This window comes from Gossypium hirsutum, chromosome D10 (assembly GCF_007990345.1).
Source record: "Gossypium hirsutum isolate 1008001.06 chromosome D10, Gossypium_hirsutum_v2.1, whole genome shotgun sequence".
Classification (NCBI taxonomy): Eukaryota; Viridiplantae; Streptophyta; class Magnoliopsida; order Malvales; family Malvaceae; genus Gossypium; species Gossypium hirsutum.
In genome coordinates this window covers 58,645,245-58,667,751 of record NC_053446.1, presented here as the reverse complement: position 1 = coordinate 58,667,751, position 22,507 = coordinate 58,645,245, and the positions used below count along the sequence as shown (strand labels likewise).

At 32.6% G+C, this 22,507-nt stretch overlaps 1 protein-coding gene and 1 non-coding gene across 2 annotated transcripts; one reads left to right on the top strand and one right to left on the bottom strand.

Moving 5' to 3' along the window:
- Positions 1–1,325: 1,325 nt before the first annotated feature.
- Positions 1,326–3,292, bottom strand: LOC107915729 (cytochrome P450 94A1). Its single transcript, XM_016844866.2, has one exon. The coding sequence runs from the start codon at positions 2,986–2,988 to the stop codon at positions 1,480–1,482; it is 1,509 nt and encodes a 502-aa protein (XP_016700355.2). The 5' UTR covers positions 2,989–3,292; the 3' UTR covers positions 1,326–1,479.
- Positions 3,293–17,096: 13,804 nt separating this feature from the next.
- On the top strand, positions 17,097–17,203 carry LOC121222897 (small nucleolar RNA R71). The gene has a single exon (XR_005920266.1). It is a non-coding gene; the product is annotated as a small nucleolar RNA R71 (small nucleolar RNA).
- The last annotated feature ends 5,304 nt before the right edge of the window (positions 17,204–22,507 follow it).

Genomic DNA, 22,507 nt, shown 5'->3' with positions numbered 1-22,507 from the left:
TTAACATAATTATTATTATTTTATTTTATTTTTTGATAATTTAGGGAGGGGAATGGGGTTGTTTGGGATCGAACTCAAACTCTCATACCTACAACATAATACTCTTGCCACTAGGCTAAGAAGTTGTCGGCCTAACATAATTATTAATATACAACCATTTTACGTTTACATATTTTATATACAAATAATTATATTTATCTAATATATAAGAAAATTTATGTATTTATTTTTTAAAAAGTATACAATTGAATCAAAATCAAAATTTTATGTATATGATTAATTACAACAATCTAAAATTCATGTAGCGAATTGCAAATTAAATTAAAAATAATATGTAATCAAATAAACATATAAATAAACTGAAGAGAGTTCATCATTATAATAATAATAATAATAATAAACAAAGTACGAATTAAATCCATATTCTAATTTCCAACCATTAATATTTTAGTGTAAACAAATTCATCCTATTACAACTTGATAGAACTCCTCCTTTATTTTAATATGTTCATCTTAATCTAAGAGATATTTTGATTCAATCCAACATGTCCTTTTCTTTTATTTATTTATTTTTAAATCAAGCCATTCTAGGGATGCAGGAGAAAGAAAAAAAAAAAAAGAAAAAGTCGAAAATATTCAAAAATGCTTGATAGGAAAAATGAAAAGACAAAAAAAATATAATTTTCATCTTAATAGATAAAAATAAAGAAAAAGAGAAATAAAATGCAAATATAAACTATTATACTTTTTTAAATATTTTATTTTATTATTTATTTTTATCTCTATTAAATAAATGAAGAAGAGTTAGTATTTGATATATTAGCAATATATATTTTTAATTTCACAAGCAGTTTTGAAAAAGTGTCTTGTGTTTTTTTAATATTTATTTTTTAATATTTTACTAACTCTTATAAGACACTTGTCCTTGTGAAGTTTAAAATCTCCACCGACAATATACCAAATATTATTCCAATGAAAAATAGGGTAATTATTTGATATACAATCACACCGTCATTGAAGTTTTTAGACTCCACAAATAATTGAGGGTGCGACAAGTGTGGCATTTATTTAAATAATTATTTTTTATTACACCTTATAGTACATTTATCAAGCTCTTAACCTACTTATAAAGTCTAAAAACTCAATCTATAAAAATATATTAATAAAATGAAAGTTGATAGTAAAAATGAAAGAGAATAAGAATAAAAAAAAATCAACTTTTCATTCTAATGGATAAAAAATTACTTATTTACATCATTATAATTTTTAAAAACTTTTACTTTATCTTTTATTATTTTGTCTCTATAAGTAATGGATGAAAAATCTTCCTACCAAATATATCAATATTTTTCATTTTTTTCATTTTTCATCTTCCTTATTTACATCATACTAATTCTATCAGAATAGTATTATAAGAGGAAAAAACAACTTAAAATAAGCTAAAAAACATTAAAAAAAGCATTAAAAGAAACAGTCCACTTATCTTTCCCTTACCCTAATTGGTAACCCACCTTTCATCCTAAGAGTTAAAGAAAACAAGTGTTGAGGACACTTGTCATTCCCTTGTACCTCTACCACAAACCTTTCCAACATTGCTGCTACAATCGATTTCATCTGAATATACGCCATGTCTTTCCCTAAACACATCCTTGGTCCACCATGGAATATGGGAAATCGAAATGGACTCTCTTGTTTGCAGTTCCCAGTTTCATCAAGCCATCTTTCAGGCAAGTATTCATTGCAATCTTTTCCCCATATAGCTTCCATTCGCCCCATTGCATACGCATGGTAAGTGAAAAACCATTCTTTCCCTATAAATGTCCCGTCTGGTAGTATGTCGCTGTTTAGACAAGCTTTTGTGTCGACAGGAACTGGTGGGTATAATCTTAAACTCTCTGAAACCGCTGCGTGTAGATAGTGCATGTCTCGTAGTTCATCGAATGTGTATCCGTCTCCGATGTTTTTGCCGTTTCGGGTTCGAATCGTTTCGAGTTCAGTTATTATGTTTTTTTCGACGTTTGGGTTTAGTGATAGAAGCCAAAAGAACCAAGTCAAAGCTGATGATGTGGTGTCTCGTCCCGCTAATATGAAGCTTATGATTATATCTCGGAGAAACTGAGGTGAATTGTCGTAGCTTGTAATGAACCTGGATAGTAAATCTTCGTCTTTGCTTTGGTCTTTGGATTGTAATCGTGTTTTTATGATGTTATCGGCGAATTCGTGAACGATTTCGATTGATTTCTTCAAGTTTTTCTCCGATCCCATGTTGAAAATCTTCCTTATCTTCCATAAAAACGGGAAAGCATTCATGAACCTACCGGAACTAAGCGTGGCAGCCTCTTCAAAGGCATGCATGAAACCGGAACCAGATGTTCCATCGCCGCCGAGACAACCAGGGTCGACATTGAAAGCCAATTTACATATATTATCAAACGCGAATTGCTCCAAAACCTCTTGTAAATCAAGTACCTGATTCGTTTCCAAAGCCTTGTTCAAGACCGGAATCAGCCTCGTTGAAATCTCGAGCCTGACGTTGTCCATGATGAAATTACGAAGCGATTTGGTGTTGAATTCGTAGCTAGCCGTCTTCCTTTGAATCTTCCATAAATCACCATCGGAGTTGAAGATACCTTGGCCAAGGAAGTCCTTGAGAAGCCAAATGAATCGTTCCCCTTTGGGGTAGTTCTCGAAGTTGGTCTTGAGAACATGCTCGACATTCAAAGGGTTGGCAGTAATGATCCCATGGATCTTACCAGGACGACGAAAAACAGCAGTGTTAGTTGGACACCGGATTAAAATCTCGGTCGTCCAATCAAGGAACCGATGTCGGTTCCTCAAAAACTCGGGCAAGGCACCGAGTATGGGGTAACTTTTGAACCCTTGATCATTACCCTTCTTCTTATGGTGTAAACAAAAGTAGTAAGAATAAAGAAAGATAAGAGAAAGGAGTAGTAAAGATTGTGCTGAGAAAAAGAGGTCCATTGCCATGGGTACAGGTTGAGAGAGGAAAAAGGTGGGAAATATTGAGTGAAGTGAAGAGATAAGATTTGTTGGTTTGTGGGGATTGGATGGTGGAGGAAATGGGGGATAGATCACCGGATCACAAGAGTTTTTGAACTGATATATAGGACAAGGATCACTGTTACTATTAGCCGCCCTTGGGGGAACCTTTCCTACTTTTTACATGAAGCAGGTTGAGATTTAGTGTGAACGCTACCTTTGTATGCAAGTTGTAACTAATCTGTATTATACTATTTGAGGTTAATATATAGTATATTTTAATAAAATTTGAGATCTAATCTATGTAGTTGAAAATTTAAAGATAAAATAAAACTGGTTGGAAAAAATGAAAACAGGTTTCTTCCTTGACATTTGAATTAAGTTCGAATACTGGAGTTAGTATTATCAGAAGGGTTTTATCTGAATACCATCTCGGTCCTCTCAGATCATAAAAAGGATGAGAACACTTGTAGCTATACCAAAAAAATTAAAGATTAAGTCTTTTTTTTTAATTTAAAACTACCAATCTAATCATTAACTTTATTAATATTTTTTTATCAAAGTTTGTCATCTTGGCATATTACTGTCCTCATATAATGTTGTATGTGATTGACAAAAAAAATAAACATGTTAATTTGACAATTTTTAACAAAAATAATAATAATTGGATTACGATTTTTAAATTAAAAAAGGTAAGAGGATTGAATTTTTAACTTTAAAGTACATGGATTAAATCTCAAATTCTGTAGAAGGATAAAGACCGGTAATATATTTTAACTTATGTTGAACAAGGCAAGTTAATAAAATATCGATAGCACTAGAATTATTCATAATCTCTCATCACCCTTAAATAAAATAATAAAATGCACATTAACCCGAATCCTTTTGCATTTGTAACAATGTCCATGTCAACTAAGCTAAAATTTAAGTAGATTTTAAAAATTAATACTCAATGTAAATTAGGTATTAGTGACTTTTAATTTATCTAAAAATATTTTAAAAACCTTAACTGCTTAAAAACATCTTTTTAGAAAATCTTCTTGGATAAAAAAGCTACTGTTATTTTTAGAAAAACCATTATTTAGTTTATAGATTTCTTTATATAGTTTTTTATATTGTGATACCTCACACCCAACCCGATTATCGGATCTAGATGTGTGACATCACATCACATTGTTGGAGCAACTCAGACTATTTCAATTCATATCATTGATTAACTTGATATTAAAAAATAATAAAATTACCACACATTCTTACCCATACACAATGAGAGATTAAAGTGAATACCAATCAACCACGTTATATGTATTTAGGGGTTTAACGAGGTCAATTATATCGTATAATTTCAACATGTCTCAAGACAGTGAATAGATAGGCCTTCCCTGTTTTCTTAATTTAATTATGATTTTAGGCTATCTCGAGACAAGAAATAGGGGAATAAAAAACTATTTTAGCTTTAATGTGTCATTGTCTCAAGACTTGCCTTGAGACCTGCTTGGTTAATCTTGAGACCAAATGCAATGAGGTGCACCAAATGGTCACTTTTGTGCTTGAGGTCTCATGATATGTTTTTGATGTTTCGAGACACTAACATAAATTGACTTAAACCAGACTCTAACATAAAATGACTTAAAATAAACATTTCAATGCAAACAACTTGCAACTAATTTGATACCAACTTATACCAACTTGTTACCAAATTCATATACATGAAATTAACCTACTTAAACATAATCACACACCTCCCAAACATGACATTCAAGGCCTCATAAACTAGTAAAGTTATTTACATAAACTAGCACTTATAAACATGCATATCAATCTCATAATCAAGCATTGAAATATATCAATTAAGACCTTATAGGTCCATACCACCAAAACATACCAAAACCATCAAATGTGCATCGAGTCATGAGACTCCACCTAGGTCATGCTAATGACTAAATATGTACATACAAAAAGGCATAAACTTGAACTGAGCTGAGTTGAGCTAAGCTACTAACTTTGGATGCTTTACGACTTAGATTTATTAAAACTCTAACCAAAACCTGCGCATAGAAACAAGCATAACCATACTCGGAATATTGAATACTCAATGATGCTAACATAATTTAAATTCAATTATAACATAATAAAAATCAAATAAATAAGCTAAGTAACATGAATAAACTCTCAGGGTATTCCATAGTCATTTACCACATAATCATGCTCGTATCTATGTAATGTTTGCTTACACATGGCGAAGTTTCAATGCACCCCCCAGGCATTTGCATTTGTTTAATCATATCAAATACGTATCTCACATTGTCATTATATTCCCATCTCAATAACACATAAACTTAACATATAATTTCATATTTTACATCTCATTTAATTATTAATTACATTTCACATTCATTTCTCATTTTCGCCTTTATTAACTAACTTATATTTGAGGACGGATACACAGATCAGTCCACCAACACACCAATATACACACCGAAGTGCTAGTCGGGCATAAATGCACCGTTCCCACCAACCACACCAGTATAACTGAAACGATAGAAATGTGCAAGTGTACACAATCGCAACAAGTAATAAAGTGACAAGTAAATGTCGAGTTATCGTACCAATAGGGACTGTGCAAAGAAAATATTTATGAAACACTTAGGTGATTAAAAATATTTTGATTTTGAGGAAGTGATTTAAAACTAAAATTTAACTAAGTAAAATAAAATAAATAAAAATAAAAGTTCCAATGCACGATTTCAAAAGATGATTTTAATCAAGATGACATAATTGTGTTAAAGTAGTTACATTTCTTAATTTAAAATTACTAAACTCATGTTCATGTTGTTACGAAATAATTCAAGGCAACTTGGTAATTTGCTAACTACTGCTTATGCGTACTTATTAAATTAACTAATCTCTTGAACATTTTTCAATGTCAATTCAAACAATTAATCAATCTTCATAAGCGCATAAAAGATTAAGTGAGGTAACAACATATACCTATATTGAAACAGTTTAATCACAATAATCTTGCAAGTTATGCAAGGCTAATGTATCGCTTAATATCGTCGCTAATTTAACCCTTAGCTACCTTAGATGATTGAACATGCACTGATTAAGTATTGTGTCAATTAATTACAATTTCAACACGATTTAATAATTAATTCATTAGTTACCTTACAATTATAATGCAAGAATAACTTAATCATGGTTTTACTTAATCAAACAATTTACCAAGACCTATAACAACACAAACATAATTTTAATAACTTAAGGGGATGAAATGCAATCAACCTAACACGAATTAAATTTAAGCCATATTAATTAAATTAAACATATCAACATAACAAGCATTCATAGACATGTTCATAACAACAACAATAAAAATAAAAAGATATGGAACTAGATTCAAATCCGGTGTTTCTCTGAAGCTTGACTAGTTTGCTCCACTCCTCCTTCTCCGCTTGTTCTTGTTGAACCGAGGCTTCCACGAACACTTAAATGCTGCTTCCAAAGATGGTTGAAGGGCTCTTTTTCAAGAGGGGAAATCAACAAGGGAATGGAAAAAAAAGAAAAATGGAAAATGAAGGAAGGTTTGAAGAGAGAAAGTGAGAGAGAAATGAAGAATGAAAGGATGAGATTGTGTTTCAAATGAGCAGCAAAGGGGGGTATTTATAGGTTGAGTAGGCTGCTAAAAATAGCAAAAATCAGCAGCCATAAACTCCCCCCATGGCCAGCCACACATGTGGCAAGTTTGAAGGTTTCAAACTTGCTAAATTTAGCTAGGAGCAAATCTAGAAAAGCTTGATAAGTGGAGAGGTTTGAATGCAAATTCAAGGAGACTTCAGGGGCTGTTTTGCAAGCTAAATAATTAGCTAAATAAGCTGATTGGGTCAGTATGTGGGACGGTTTTGGGCAGCCCAGTTGCTCAATTGGATTAGTCTCTCGGTTTAGCACAATTGGGCCTCTTTTCATAATTTAATTAATAATAATTATTTAACCCAAAATAAATTGGATTAAATTAAAATTAATTATATTATGAATTAATATTCATAATTTGGACCATCTTAGGCTGAAAAATTAATTCATCTCGATGCTTCAAAATCACTTCTCGGTTTTGCGCTTCTAGTAGTGTCTGTCGAGTCATTTTTCGCCCTTTGTGTGAATTTATCAAAAATAAATCAAAATTTATTATAAAATTAATTAAAATTCAACATGTTAATAATTTAAGTACAATTTAATTATTTTATAATTATTATATATATTTTTTGACAAGAATTATACCGAAACTGCATGAATTTGAGTTAAAAAGGAAATAAAAAGTGTATATATTTTCGTGTTTCCAATAACATGCATAAAGTGTTGAATCAAATATAACATACGTAAAGTGATAATTATAACACGCATAAAGCTCTAAATATAATACACACAGCGTTAAATCTCCCACCTATAAAAAGGCCCCTATGGCATGCCAACCATACTCGTTATTCTATCCGACATTGTTAATTGAAATTTTCCTATTTCATTTATAATTAAATCACATTACATATCATTTTCTAATGTTATATAAATCATATTCAATTATTAATTGATAGTAACAATTAAAATCGAATACTATTTCTGTTTTTCATCATATACACTCGTCAAAATTACCCATTTTTACCTTAATATCATATGAATCTTTATAACTTATCACAATAGCATAATTACTTACATACATGGATAGTTAATGTATACAAATCATATTTAACCAGCTAAGCTTTAAGGCGTATCTCATCTTTTTAATTATCAAAACCTAGCCATAAATTTCATGCACATTTATCGCCATATCAATTCATGTCAAAACATACATATCAAAAACAACAAACATAGTTATATTCATATCTAAATCACAAACACATACCTGGTAACTCACCATTTGTATCAAACATTAAACACATTATAGCTAATATATATAGCATAACATTATCACAAAATAATTTCACAATCAAAATATATTCATGTTTAACATATCTTAATCGAAATTGAGTAGTTAATGTTGAATTTGGTGCCCTAAGTGTGATATTTTCGTCTATATACAATTGTATTTTTCAAACAAATTAATATAATAAAAAATCCATTAATTACATTAATACCCTTTGTATAATGTCCTCAACGATTTTTGCACACAAAGCAAAATGGAAGCAAATATTGACTCACTGGTTATATAACATTTGGCTAATACTAAGTGGTATTATGTGGTTGGATCGTAATACGAAAAGACAACTTGTATTGGTAGATGAACCTAAACAAGTCCTTTGTCTAATCAGAAATGAGCAAACCGATTGAAAAACTAATATGTCATTTATCAAGTCCAATTGGGGAGATTATTTATCTTCAGTATTGGAGCGGATGACTCCCAGAAGATAGAGACAAATATGCTATTGACTAAATTGACAGTACATCAAGCATGACCCAAGTAGAATAGATCTTATGTAGCACCCCATACTCGGCCTAGATGTTATGGTTAGATTCTGAAGGTGACATTGGAAAAACAAAACTTTGACCATTTGTTTTCAAAACAATTTTTATTTTGAAAATAAAAAATTTGAAGTTATAAAACTAGCTTTATATATCTTGGTAAGAATGTTTGTTACAAAAAATGTGTGTGAGCATCTTAAAATCATTTGCTTACAAACTCAATATTTATAAAACTGTCATATATTAGCTACCTACTTCGTAAAATACATTATTCCGAATCAAAACTTTACAGCGGAAAAGTTCTTAGGGTTGTTAAATTTGAAAACCGTTCATTTGATTCGTATTACCAGAAATCATCCCAATTAAAAAAAATTACCAACTTAATGAAAATATTTAACAAACTTTAAATCAAATTTAGAGTCCGAAAAAAAAATAGTCTAATAGTCCATATAATCCAAAATAAATGTTTCTGAAATAATTAAAAATAGTAAACCGATCCGAGCTCCCAAGCACCGCTAAATCATAAGTTTGAGGATCACCTGAAAAATGTTAAACAAACAGAGTGAGCTAAAAAGCCCAATGTGTGCCATGGCCCACAAGCAAAAATCATATCAGAACATGCTTTAATGCATTCATCAGAACAGAAAAATCAGATATTTCACATTTTTAAATGCATATATCAAGACAGAACACTCCTACCCCCATTTGCTACGTACCAACTCTATCCAACCAATCACACCAATTAGAGCTACAAGAATCCATCCATCCATCACACCAAAATGTGGTCGTATGCCACTCAAAAAGTTTGCAGCTGTGCTGCTAGAATATATATTGTGGGTATACCACCAAAATTGCAGTAAAACTGCTAGTAACACACTTCTTTTACCACATTACCATATCCCACCCTAATGCATATGTGCAGTCATAAACAAATTCAGATATGTCAGAATTTCATACATAGAGATACTATGCTCATTACGAATGAAACAGATCAGAACATGCCAATTTTATATAACTAAGCAAGCTTTCAATATTTATACAAACATCACTAACGTACCAAAAAATCATAATTGATTACTTTGTTACCATCTACGGATATATATAAATCGTTGCTTTCAAACATACAACCTATAACACAACCTGAACAAATCTACTCGGAATGGGCCTACACGGCCTAACCTATTAGGCTCGTGTGGCCCACACGCTTGTGTGGATCATACGGCCAACCACATGTGTGGAGTTGTCTGCCAATTTTGAATTTTCACGAAAATTTCTAGATTTTCGTGATTGATTCGATGTTTTCGAGTTAGAAACACACACCTTAATGTTGTTGGAATATTGACACTAAAACAACAACAAGGTCCCAGAAAACCAGCAGTCCTACAATAGTAAATCATCGAAGAATGGTTGTGCGTCTCATGAACCTCTTGTTACTGAATCACCCTTAACATACAACCAGCAACTAAGAATGGAGGACCAATGTCAGCGCTATAACAAATGAACAAAGAATCGCCCGCGAAATTAAGAAACCAAGAAAAACGAAAAGAAGAAGAATAATAAACAGAAAGGAAAACAACAAAAAGGGAAAAGGAAAAAATCAATAGAAGGACAAAAGAAAAGAGGAAAGAAGAAAAAAGTGAAAAGAAGTAGAGATACTGGACAACAAAACTGGGGAGGAATTTTAAGGATATTTTTAATATTTTCAAATAAAAAATAAATCTGACAAAATCGAACCCCTTGGACGACAACAACAGAATCTAGGCAAAAATTAAATTTGTTTCACACATATAGGATTCAAACATAGAACCTCTGGATAGGATGAAGCCTTACCATTGAATCAACAAGCTCATTCTTGTTAACAATCTTACAAAAATAAAAGATAACCCTTATGAACCAAGTTAGATGTAGTTTCAAAATTAATGGAAAATTTTCAAAGGGAAGGGAATCAAACACAAGACTTAAAGCACACATTCAAGGCATTTAACCACTAAAACATATTAAATCACTTGACATAATTTAACAATTCAAAATTTAGAAAATAGGGGCGTTACATAATCCTAGATTCATTTACTAATTTATTCACTTGCGGCGTCCTTCGTGTGGCATACCTAAATCCTAAATGGGTGATGGACTATGTATACATGACTCATATACTTTGATGTAAGTAAAAGCCTGACTACAAATAAATAAGGAATTGAAAACTGGTGCGTTAGGTATACAACTTTTGTAGCATGTAACATCATTCACAATAGTGGAATTCATATCTCAACTAATGAGTAAATGATACTATCTCATCAGCATTACGTGATAGATGAAAGTAAACGTGGTCATGAATCGTTTGTCTTTATGATAAATGACTTGATTTTTATTTGATAGTTATTGACTTTTCATGAAAGAAGATATAATGGTTACCATGAGATAAAATAGGATCATATTGGGAGAACAAATTTATCCCAAATAAATTAATGATACCCTATGAGGGTAACACAAACTTATGACAATGTCATTGGACGAACATTGATTAAGTAGATTTTGTAATGATATGTAATTAGGGAGAGCTCAGTCACGACACTATAGTGAAATGACTGTAATACCCCCTACCCGTATCCGTCGCCGGAATAGGATACGAGGCATTACTAGATTTTACTGAATTAATTTTTTTTCTATTATTACGAGTTTAAATACTATTGATTTATCAAATCATGTCATGACGTCCCTTGGATGGGCCTCCGAAGCCCAAAACATACATCAGGACTAAACTGATATTAAATCGAAGCCATAAGAAATTTTTCGCAAAATCTCAAAGTTATACTTACTCTAGCCATACCAACAGCTAAGTTACAGACATTCATTTCTATGTAATATTGGTATTTAGTCTATACATGCCATTCTTTCAAAATAAGTTATTTTCAAATACCAAAAGATATGGGTTGATAGTGTGATAAAGGTCCGACTAAACTCCAACCTTCGAGCTCCCGAGCACTGCAAAATAAGGAAAAAGAGAACGGAGAAAGCACATTGTGCTTAGTAAGTTCATGCAACAGGTATTATACTTACCATATTATACACCTATCATTTAATAACACAAGCACACATCCAATTCACATAAACATATACCTATCACATACAAACTCAACTTTTGCATTAGTTAAGAAAACATCATATAAATTCATTACAAAGACAAATGATTGATGAGCTCATCAATTCCATATTTTCCATTCCCTTGTTATTTTTCCATATTTATTCCGTTGAATTTCCCAGAATTTTGATGGATTTTCAGGGTACACCTAAGTGTACAAATCCGGGTCCGTCAATTCATATTCATGTGCGCACATTTCCATTTCAGAGAGCACACTCCCGCGAACCACATCCTTACAGTGGGATTACCAGTCTAGGCTAAATCCTCTGTAATATAAACTCATAGAGTATTGTCGGGATTACCAGTCCAGGCTAAATCCCCTGCAACGACAATTACTCTAATGAGCTTGGATCTGAATTACCAGTCTAGGCTAAATTTAGACCCTAATTCGGATTACCCGTTCGGGCTAAATCCATTTTCCACATATTCTTCGGGAGGGCTATATCAGGATAGGATCATCCGTCCGGGCTAGATCCTTTTTACCGTCAATTCCTTTTCAGAGATCCATCGAATTTTCCTTCTATTCAACCGGGATTTCTTCCCCTTTTTATTAAATATATCAATGTTTCATCAATTTTCATACAATGAACATTCAAATCATATTCACATCAATAACAAACATTTCAAGCATTTAAGAATACAATTCAAGTTACACGAACTTACCTCGACAATTGTTCATAAACAAAAATCTACTAATCCCAAACTTTTTCTTTTCCTCGATCTTGCTTCGTATTTGAATTTTCTAGATCTAAATAAATAAATTTAATCATTAATCTAATACTGATACGGTCATTGAAAGCACCAAAAATATCCTATCCCTAATAAATAATGAAAAAGAATAGTAAAAGGGAAGTAGGGTCAAATCCTTAGGGACTGGATTTGCACAATATCTTGTTCCGTGGAATCTCAGGCAGAGTCTTGCCCAAGACAACCTGCATTCCTGAAAAAAATAAAAAATAACAGAATTAAAGGTTTGGATCTAAAAACGAAGAATAAAATAAAAACAGAATTAAGAATATTGAATCGAAAATTTGAGAAATTAAAAATAGAGTTGAGAGAAAGGAAATTCTTATGGGAGATTCCAGCCTCCAGTTGTCTCATTTTGTCTTGGGTTCAATCCTCGGCTTTTAGATGATCCTTACCAAACCGAATAAGCCAGTTATAGTGGAAGAGGACGCCTACGACCACCAGCTCCAAGGATTTAGACTTACGATTTAGTGGAACCTGACTCTAGCCAACAATCGCTTCTGTGGGATCGTCTTATGCTAGATCAACACTTTTCAATGGCGAATCTCACACCATTTTGTCTCTTGGGCTCGCCAACCTCTAACGTAGTAAGCTAACGAACCGACTGTGCAACCTTCCCAAAACATACAAAGCGGCCGCCTTTGCATACGTCAAAAAGCTTACTTCTTAAGGGACATGGACGGAAGAGTCAGCCCTGTAGTGCGGAGAAACGATGAATACTCAGTGAGGAGGCTAAGTACGGATTCTAAGCCTCATGAACTCTTTTGGGGATTTTTGACAACCTTCGGCTAGATGGGTTTAGTGGCTCATGGTTGTGTTAGAAAAGAAAATAAATAAAATAAAAATAAAGATTTTATTGAAATGAAATATGAGAAGAAACAAAATTCTAGACTTTTAGGGAGAGAGTGTTTTCAGGAAAAAGATGGGATCCCCTTTTGAGTTACTTCACCTCCTATTTATAGTGCTAGGGGAGATAGTCTAATCCTACTTAAATTCCTAAAAGATAAATACATTTAATTGAAGATAAATAAAGATAAAATAAAATCCTAAAAATAATCCTTAATAATTATCTCAATATTAATTATCCTAATATAATTAAAATAGAGTTTAATAGAATAAAATCTCTTCTTTTTGCATTTCAACCCTTGTGTCCTCCATGCTTGCACTTTTGACACCAACTTTTCCTTGTGTCGCACATTGGCCCATTTTATCTCTAAATTCACGCTTTTGGCCCTTAACTTTGCTTTTGCCTTAAATTTAGTCCCTATGAGATAAAAGATCATAAATAGCTCAAATTAGCAGGATCATACTCAGAATAAATACATAATTAATACATAAAAATACGTTATTCTAGAGTTTTATCAAATCCCCCCTACTTAGCCCATGCTTACCCTCAAGTATGGTTCCTATCTACTGTGAAAGTTAGATTCTGCCATAAAAGAAATACAACTCCAAAGTTTTATAAAAATCAGTCAAAAATGCATATGAAAAATAAAGAGAACCCTAAGCTTGCTTTAAGTAAAACAAAAAAAGTTTTCCAATTAATACACACAAAAATTAGAATAGACTTGAATTATTTGATGAAAATTAGGTAAATTACCAAACCTACCAAGACACCTTATTTGTTTCCTCCTTTAGTCCTCAAATTATATATTTTTTTTCTTTTTTTTATTATGCTTTAGGAATATACTAAACCTTTTGACGCGAAGAGAGATGACAGCCAAGCGCCCCACCCCGGTTACTCAGCCCAACATGTTCTAAAAATTTAATTCCGGTTAGCAGAGCTTTACGTCACACAACCTTTTGACGCGAAATAGGATGACAACCCAAGCACCCTACCCCGGTTACTCAGTCAGTCACGTTTTTAAGCTGCACTCATAACCACGGAAACATTAAACGACATTTTAATAATATTTTTTTATGAGGACTTTAGAGAAATAATAATAATAATCAAGTGTCAAAAATAAGTTTCAGTAATTACCTTAATAGTCATCAATATATTTTAGCATGCAAACATATTAAGTGTCCACTTTGTATTTAAACTTAATCAATTTTACGAAAAGTAAGATAAAGTTAACTTTATGAATCACAATTATTTTTAGTCTAATAAGAATAAAACATTGGAGATGGCATCAATTATGAAAAATTTATAATTTTCTCAGAAAACAAGAATCATGCTTGTAGGTCAAACAGTAGGCAATTCTTCGTAAAAATCTTGGGCATGAAAAGAGGCAGGAGATTCCAAAAAAAAATATGGACAAAATAAAGCCTCAAGCAGCAACACCAGTAATAATAACCAAAATCACAGCAGAAGATGATAGTAATAACAAAGAGTACCTCCCCCTTACTGAAAGCACATTGTCCTCAATGTGGACGAAAAGAAATAAATAGGTAGAAAAGTTTAGAAAAACTCTCTGTGTTGTTACTGTCGATCGCAAATGATGGCAATGAGCTTGGTCAGTTGCTGGCCAAAGGTTTCAAGTCAGTCCTTAATGCGCTCTAAGCGTTGCTTTACGGTTTTCTTCGCATTTTCGCTCTGTTTTATCTAAGAAAAAGAATAAAAATTTATTAATATCCAAATAAGTAAAATAAAATAAAATAAAGTAATAAATAAAGTAAAGAAAAAAATAAAAAAATAAAAAATAAAAATTGGGTTGCCTCCCAACAAGCGCTTGTTTAACGTCGTTAGCTCGACGCCGTTATTGGTTCTATGGTGGTTCCAAATGGATTTTCTTAACCGTGTGGGCTTGAAAATTCTCATAAAATGGCTTCAACCGCTGGCCATTGACTACGAACCGCTTTCCAGATTTTTCACTCTCTATTTCAACCGCTCCATGTGTGAACACTTCAATAACAATAAAAGGTCCCTGCCATCGTGATTGAAGCTTACCTGGGAATAACTTTAACATAGAGTTATAAAGTAAAACTTTTTGTCCTACCGAAAAATGCTTCTGAGCTATTCTCTTATCGTGAAACAACTTTGTCTTGTCTTTATAAATGTGAGCATTTTCGTAGGCATCATTACGAATTTCTTCTAACTCTTGGATGTCTAATTTTCTTGCCTTTCCTGCGGGTTCCAACTCCAACTCTGGTGCCTGTATAACAGAAGGTAACAGTTTAGTATTTGGAGATAATAACTTATTAACAAATTCAATTTCATTAAGTTCAGAATTATCTCCATAAATTGACTCAAAATTCTCTTCCACCAAAGAGGCAATTATGTCGACACGATTTACGCTCAATATTTCGCTTGGATGGCTAATGGCGTCGTAGACATTAAACTTTACAATCTCCTCATCAAACTCCATCGTAAGAGTTCCACTTCGAACATCAATTTTAGTACTAGCTGTACTAAGGAACGTTCGACCCAGTAGGAGATCTGAAGATCCAGGACTTCTATCCTCCTCCATTTTGATCACATAAAAATCTGTAGGGAAAATAAGCTCGTTAACTTTTACCAGAACATCCTCGAGGACTCCTTCTGGATGCACAACAAACCTGTCCGCCAATTGAATGATAACACCTGTTTTTGTCAAAAAAACCCGCTTTAAGTGATTCATAAATAGAATACGACATTACATTTATAGAAGTCCCTAGATCACACATAGCCTTCTTAATTCCCAGATGGCTTATTTGGCATGGTATTGCAAACATGCCCCTAACCTTGCATTTTGCCGGCATTTTCCGCTGTAACACTGCAGATAGATTCTCACTAACATTCACCCTTTTATTACCTATTAATTTTTGCTTGTTAGTGCAAAGCTCTTTAAGAAATTTAGCATACCGCGGTATTTGCTTGATGGCGTCCAACAGCGGAATGTTGATCTCGACATTCCTAAATGTTTCGAAGATTTCTTTGTCCTCTTTACCTCTTCAACACGGGTTGAAACGTTCTGGAAATGGAGGTTGAATTTTAGGCAATAGAGGCTTTAGTCGGAACTGTTCGTCTTTCTCGGGTTTTTCTTGAGCGATTTCTTGGGTAAGATTCCTGTCAGGAATTGGTTCCAATACCTTTTCGCTTCGCAACGTCACTACATTTGCATTTTGTCTAGGGTTTGGTTCTGTTTGTGATGGCAGCTTCCCTTGAGAGGTCAATTTCTCGATCGATGTGGTCAACTCTCTGATGGACGCCTCGGTTTTTTATTGGAAATCTTTCATCTCTTTTTGGAAATTAAGATTTTGCTGTTGAAAATCAAGAACATTAGCTGCTAACTTATTGACCACGGTTTCTAGAAAATTACCTGAACCTTGCGGCTGTTGCGAAAATCGATTTTGGTATGGCTGGTTATTTCGTGGATTGGCCCCATAGCTTAAGTTAGAATGATCCCTCCACCCTGGGTTGTAGGTATTAGCGTAGGGGTCATACTGCCTTTGTGGCGGCCTAGGGAAATTTCCAACAGCATCCAGATGGGCCGTGGTATCATCATACAAACTGGGACATGCATCAGTCGTGTGATCAGGTGTAGCACATATTTCGCATAACCGAGCTGTCTTCGCTTTTTCTGCAATAAGAGAGTTCATCATATTAGTAAGTCTATCAACTTTATCCTCTAAGGTTGAATTACTTAGCTAGTGAACCCTTCTAGGGGGTTCAGTATTAGCTCGAAACTGCTGAGAATTTGCAGCCATTGTGGAGATCAAGTCTCTCGTTTGTTGAGGAGTCATGTTAACTAATGCTCCCCCACTAGCAGCGTCTACCATATTCATCTCCATGAGCTTCAAACCTTCGTAACAATATTGGATGAGAGATTGCTCCGTTATACCATGTTGTGGGCAGCTTGCACACAACTTCTTAAACAGCTCCCAATAATCATAAAGGGACTCAGCTTCTTTTTGCCTTATTCCAACGATCTCTCTTCTTAGCTTAGCTGCTCGAGACGCTGGAAAAAACTTGTTCAAAAAAAATGAGATAGGTCAGCCCAAGTTGTAATAGATCCAGGGGGTAAATAAAATAATCATTCCTTAGCAGAATCTGCTAGGGAGAAAGGGAAAGCACGCAATTTAATCTGGTCCTCAGTTACCCCATGAGGTTTCATGCTAAGACAAACCATATGAAATTCTTTCAGATACTTGTGGGGATTTTCATTTTGCAACCCACGATAAGTTGGCAGTAATTGGATTAATCCTGAATTCAACTCAAAATCAGTATCCATAGTAAGATACGCGATGCACAATGGCGGTTGTTCTGTCGGAGCTTCGGCCAGTTGCCGAATCGTTTGAGCCATTGTTGGTGTACTAGATTCGGGTTTTCGTTAACCCTAGCGTTAAGCACTTCTTCTGGTGAGTCGTTGTAGTATAGTGGTAAGTATTCCCGCCTGTCACGCGGGTGACCCGGGTTTGTTCCCCGGCAACGGCGCCAAAATTTGATGCGGTCGTTGAAAGCACCAAAAATATCCTATCCCTAATAAATAATGAAAAAGAATAGTAAAAGAGAAGTAGGGTCAAATCCTCAGGGACTGGATTTGCACAATATCTTGTTCCGTGGAATCCCAGGCAGAGTCTTGCCCAAGACAACCTGCGTTCCTGAAAAAAAATAAAAAATAACAGAATTAAAGGTTTGGATCTGGAAACGAAGAATAAAATAAAAACAGAATTAAGAATATTGAATCGAAAATTTGAGAAATTAAAAATAGAGTTGAGAGAAAGGAAATTCTTATGGGAGATTCCAGCCTCCAGTTGTTTCGTTCCGCCTTGGGTTCAATCCTCGGCTTTTAGATGATCCTTCCCAAACCGAATAAGCCAGTTATAGTGGAAGAGGACGCCTACGACCACCAGCTCCAAGGATTTAGACTTACGATTTAGTGGAACCTGACTCTAGCCAACAATCGCTTCTGTGGGATCGTCTTATGCTAGATCAACGCTTTTCAATGGCGAATCCCATGCCATTTTGTCTCTTGGGCTTGCCAACCTCTGACACAGTAAGCTAACGAACTGACTGTGCAACCTTCCCAAAACATACAAAGCGGCCGCCTTTGCATACGTTGAAAAGCTTACTTCTTAAGGGACATGGACAGAAGCGTCAGCCACGTAGTGCGGAGAAACGATGAATACTCACTGAGGAGGCTAAGTACGGATTCTAAGCCTCATAAACTCTTTTTGGGATTTTTGACAACCTTCGGCTAGATGGGTTTAGTGGCTCATGGTTGTGTTAGAAAAGAAAATAAATAAAATAAAAATAAAGATTTTATTGAAATGAAATATGAGAAGAACAAAAGCCTAAACTTTTGGGGAGAGAGTGTTTTCAGGAAAAAGACGGGATTTCCTTTTGAGTTACTTCACCCCCTATTTATAGTGCTAGGGGAGATAGTCTAATCCTACTTAAATTCCTAAAAGATAAATACATTTAATTGAAGATAAATAAAGATAAAATAAAATCCTAAAAATAATCCTTAATAATTATCTCAATATTAATTATCCTAATATAATTAAAATAGAGTTTAACAGAATAAAATCTCTTCTTTTTGCGTTTCAACCCTTGTGTCCTCCATGCTTGCACTTTTGACACCAACTTTTCCTTGTGTCGCACATTGGCCCATTTTATCTCTAAATTCACGCTTTTGGCCCTTAACTTTGCTTTTGCCTCAAATTTAGTCCCTATGAGATAAAAGATCATAAATAGCTCAAATTAGCAGGATCATACTCAGAATAAATACATAATTAACACATAAAAATACGTTATTCTAGAGTGTTATCAAATACTTTTCATGTTCATATGTAACATTCTCTATAATTCCATTATTATTTATAGTGCATTCAAAGCTGTCTCACTGAGTCACAGTCACTAAATTATTTATATCTTGAGCTACTGAACTCCAAATTAAGATATGCTAATTTTCCCCGAAACTAGACTCACATATCTTCTTACCATAAAATTTTCAGAATTTTTGGTTTAGCAAATAAGTACAGTTTATTATTTAAATTTCCCCTGTTTCACTGTTCAACAGTTCCAACCTCTCTTCACTAAAAATTAATTATCTCATTGTACAGAATTTGGATGATGTTATAGCTTGTTTCTTTTGAAAATAGACTCATTAAAGATTTTAAAAATATAAATTTAAGCCCATAATTATTTTTCTCCAATTTTTGATGATTTTCCAAACTGAGAACAGGGGAACCCGAATTCATTCTGACCTTGTCTCACAAAATTTATTATATCTCATGATTTACAATTACATTACTTACATCGTTTCTTTTATAAGAAACTAGACTCAATAAGATATAATTTCATATTTTTTCATCCTATAATTAGATCTCTACAATTTTTGGTAATTTTTTAAAATTAGACTACTGCTGCTGTCCAAAACTGTTTTAGTGCATGATGTTAATTACCATTTTTCCCTAAGCTTTCAATAAATGATAATTTCATCCCTGCTCAATTAACCTCTCAATTGAGCTGAGTTTTCTCAATTAACACTTTATCCCATCACTTTAAACTACTTTGTAAGCTTTGGAATTCAAAATTTTAGTACTAGACTTTAACTCCAAACCTTTTCACAATTGGGTCCTACAAATCAATTTCTATTGAAATTACCTAATAAAATCATTTCATAAAAAAATTAAAGCTTCACTTTCATACTATTTCATCATAAACTTACAGCAAATATTCATAGAAACTTTCAATTTCATTCATAAAATCAAAAACTAATGAATTTAGTAATAGGACCTAGTTGTAAAAGTCTTAGAAACACAAAAACTACAAGAAAAAGGCAAGGATTAACTCACTTGGTGCAAAAATTATGAAAAACCAGCTTGAAGAAACCCTAGGACATTTTTGGCTGATGAGAATGCAGAAAAATAAAGAGAAATCTAGATAATTCCACTTTAGTCCTAACTTTTAAAGTAAATTTTACAATATTCCAATTTTACCCTTAATTCTTCAATTCTCCTATTTTTCTCAGCTTATGCCGCCAAAAATATCTCCTTTTGGGCTTATTTGCAATTTATATCCCTCCTCATTTAACAATTGAGCTATTTAATTCTTCTAGTAACTTTTACATCTTTTTCAATTTAGTCCTTTTCACTTAATTGACTACCCAAACATTAAAATTTTCTAACTAAATTTTAATACCATATTACTAACATTTCATAAATAATTATAAAAATATTTTTGACTAGGTTTTACGAGATCGAGGTCTCGATACCTTATTTTTACCCAATTTCTTCAATAATTTCTTTTTCTAACTAACCACTAAATCGGTAAAATTTTTCTATCGATATTTTCATACGATTTTCCTATCATGTCAATATTCATGCAAAATTATTAAAATAAATTTCTCTTTAAATCGGATTTGTGGTTACGAAACCACTATTCCAATAACCTTGAATTTGGGCCATTACAATGACTTTGTGACTAAATGAGTTTATAATTATAGACAAAAAATGAAACTTAATTATAAGTCATTTGAGCTTTAATTACATATTTCCAGTCGGTCCCTCCTTTAGCTTGCTAAAACTAGAAATTAATTGTATGTAGAACCAAATGAAAAAAATGAATAGAAATGATGAAGCTAGAGAATTGGGTCGTGTTAAAAAAATGAATGTGTTTTCTCACTATAAAAATTACTTGAGAATTAATTTAAGGTTTTCAAATTATTATTTAATTAATTATAATTAAATAACTGAAATTCAAAAATGGAATTAAATTAATTAGCCATCATGAATTCGTTGAAAATGGAAATTAAATATATTTCCTCATAGATTTTTTTATCAAAAAAATTACTAATAAAATTTGAATTGAATTGAGAAAATTATTTAATTGGGAAATTAATTTAGTTAATTAAAATAAATAAATAATATATTTATTTTGAGAAATAAAAAATTTTATTGGGTTGGATTAATAATAAAATACTGGGTCAAAAGTTTAGGAATTATATATTATTAGACCCAATACATAAGAGGCCCAATCTGCCTCACATAAACAAATAATATTTCTTTATTTCTTTAATCGAAAGAGTGAGTACCCCCCTCTCTTTTAGTTAGACTATTATACTATTTTTTCTATTAAAGAAATATTATTTGTGTTACCATTATTCAACCAATATTCTCCTATCTCTCCCTGTAAATAGATGACACTAATAGATTCACATAGGTTTTTACATACAAGTTTCGTATATTGTTATTTTGCTAAAAAGTTGTGTGAATTTATTTTCTAAGAATAAATTATATTTAATTTCTATCGGTTTCTATTGAGCAAAATTACTTTTATACTGAAAGTAATAAAATCGCTTCTTTTTCTATGTTTTGTTCTTGTTGCTCGAGTAATTCAAGGTTTGAGGATAGTGAAGGAGGTTACATAATTTGTTTCTTGTTACTTGAGCCATTTGGCACAACTCGAGGTATGAGGATAATAGAAAAGACTGTTCGGCTGAAAATCAGGAATGATACATATCCGTCATGCACAAAGCACATATATTTTTGAGAAAAAAATTATTACTATAAATATCACAAATCAACTCGATTTTCAAATATTTAAATTTCCACCATGGCTAAAACCCTTTTTTTTTTCTTTTAATTGAATTTTTACAACAATCAAATTTAGACATACCTCGTATCATGTTTGCTTCTTTTTTTTATTTGATTATATTTTACTACCTAATAAAGTATGATTTTAATCAAACTATGAGAGCACAAACCAATTTTGTTATCCATTGCTTGCTTTTGCCTTGACACTTAATATTCCGACCTTGTCATTCATTAGCTATGTACGACAAATTCAATTACAGGAATAACATTAATTCCTCATTTAGTAGAGACATACCAACAACAACCAAGCATATTTGTACGTCGTTATATTTATGTCCCTTTTTAACCTTAATGTCCAAATTACTCGTATCTCACAATATACCCAATCAAATTTAAATTTGACTTCATAAATATACTAGAGGAATGTCAATCTATCAATATTTACCAAGAAATCTCAAAGTTGTCAATTCTTAGAATTGGATCCTCCCTTTTTAGCTTACCAATTCAATCTCAACATGATTACTAATATTCCTATTTTCTAGTTCCGTACTTATTTTCTAATTTCAAATGGCCTGGTTTAAGGAGATTTTGACTTCCAATGTCACACTGAAATTTTATTTACTCAATCAACATTACCATACGAATTCCGATGCCGAATATTTTAAGATATTTTTAAAATATATAAACTCTAAATTTGAGGACCTTAGG

Excerpts from the sequence above, each read along its gene's own strand:
- LOC107915729 (XM_016844866.2), bottom strand. The coding sequence starts at position 2,988 with ATGGCAATGGACCTCTTTTTCTCAGCACAATCTTTACTACTCCTTTCT.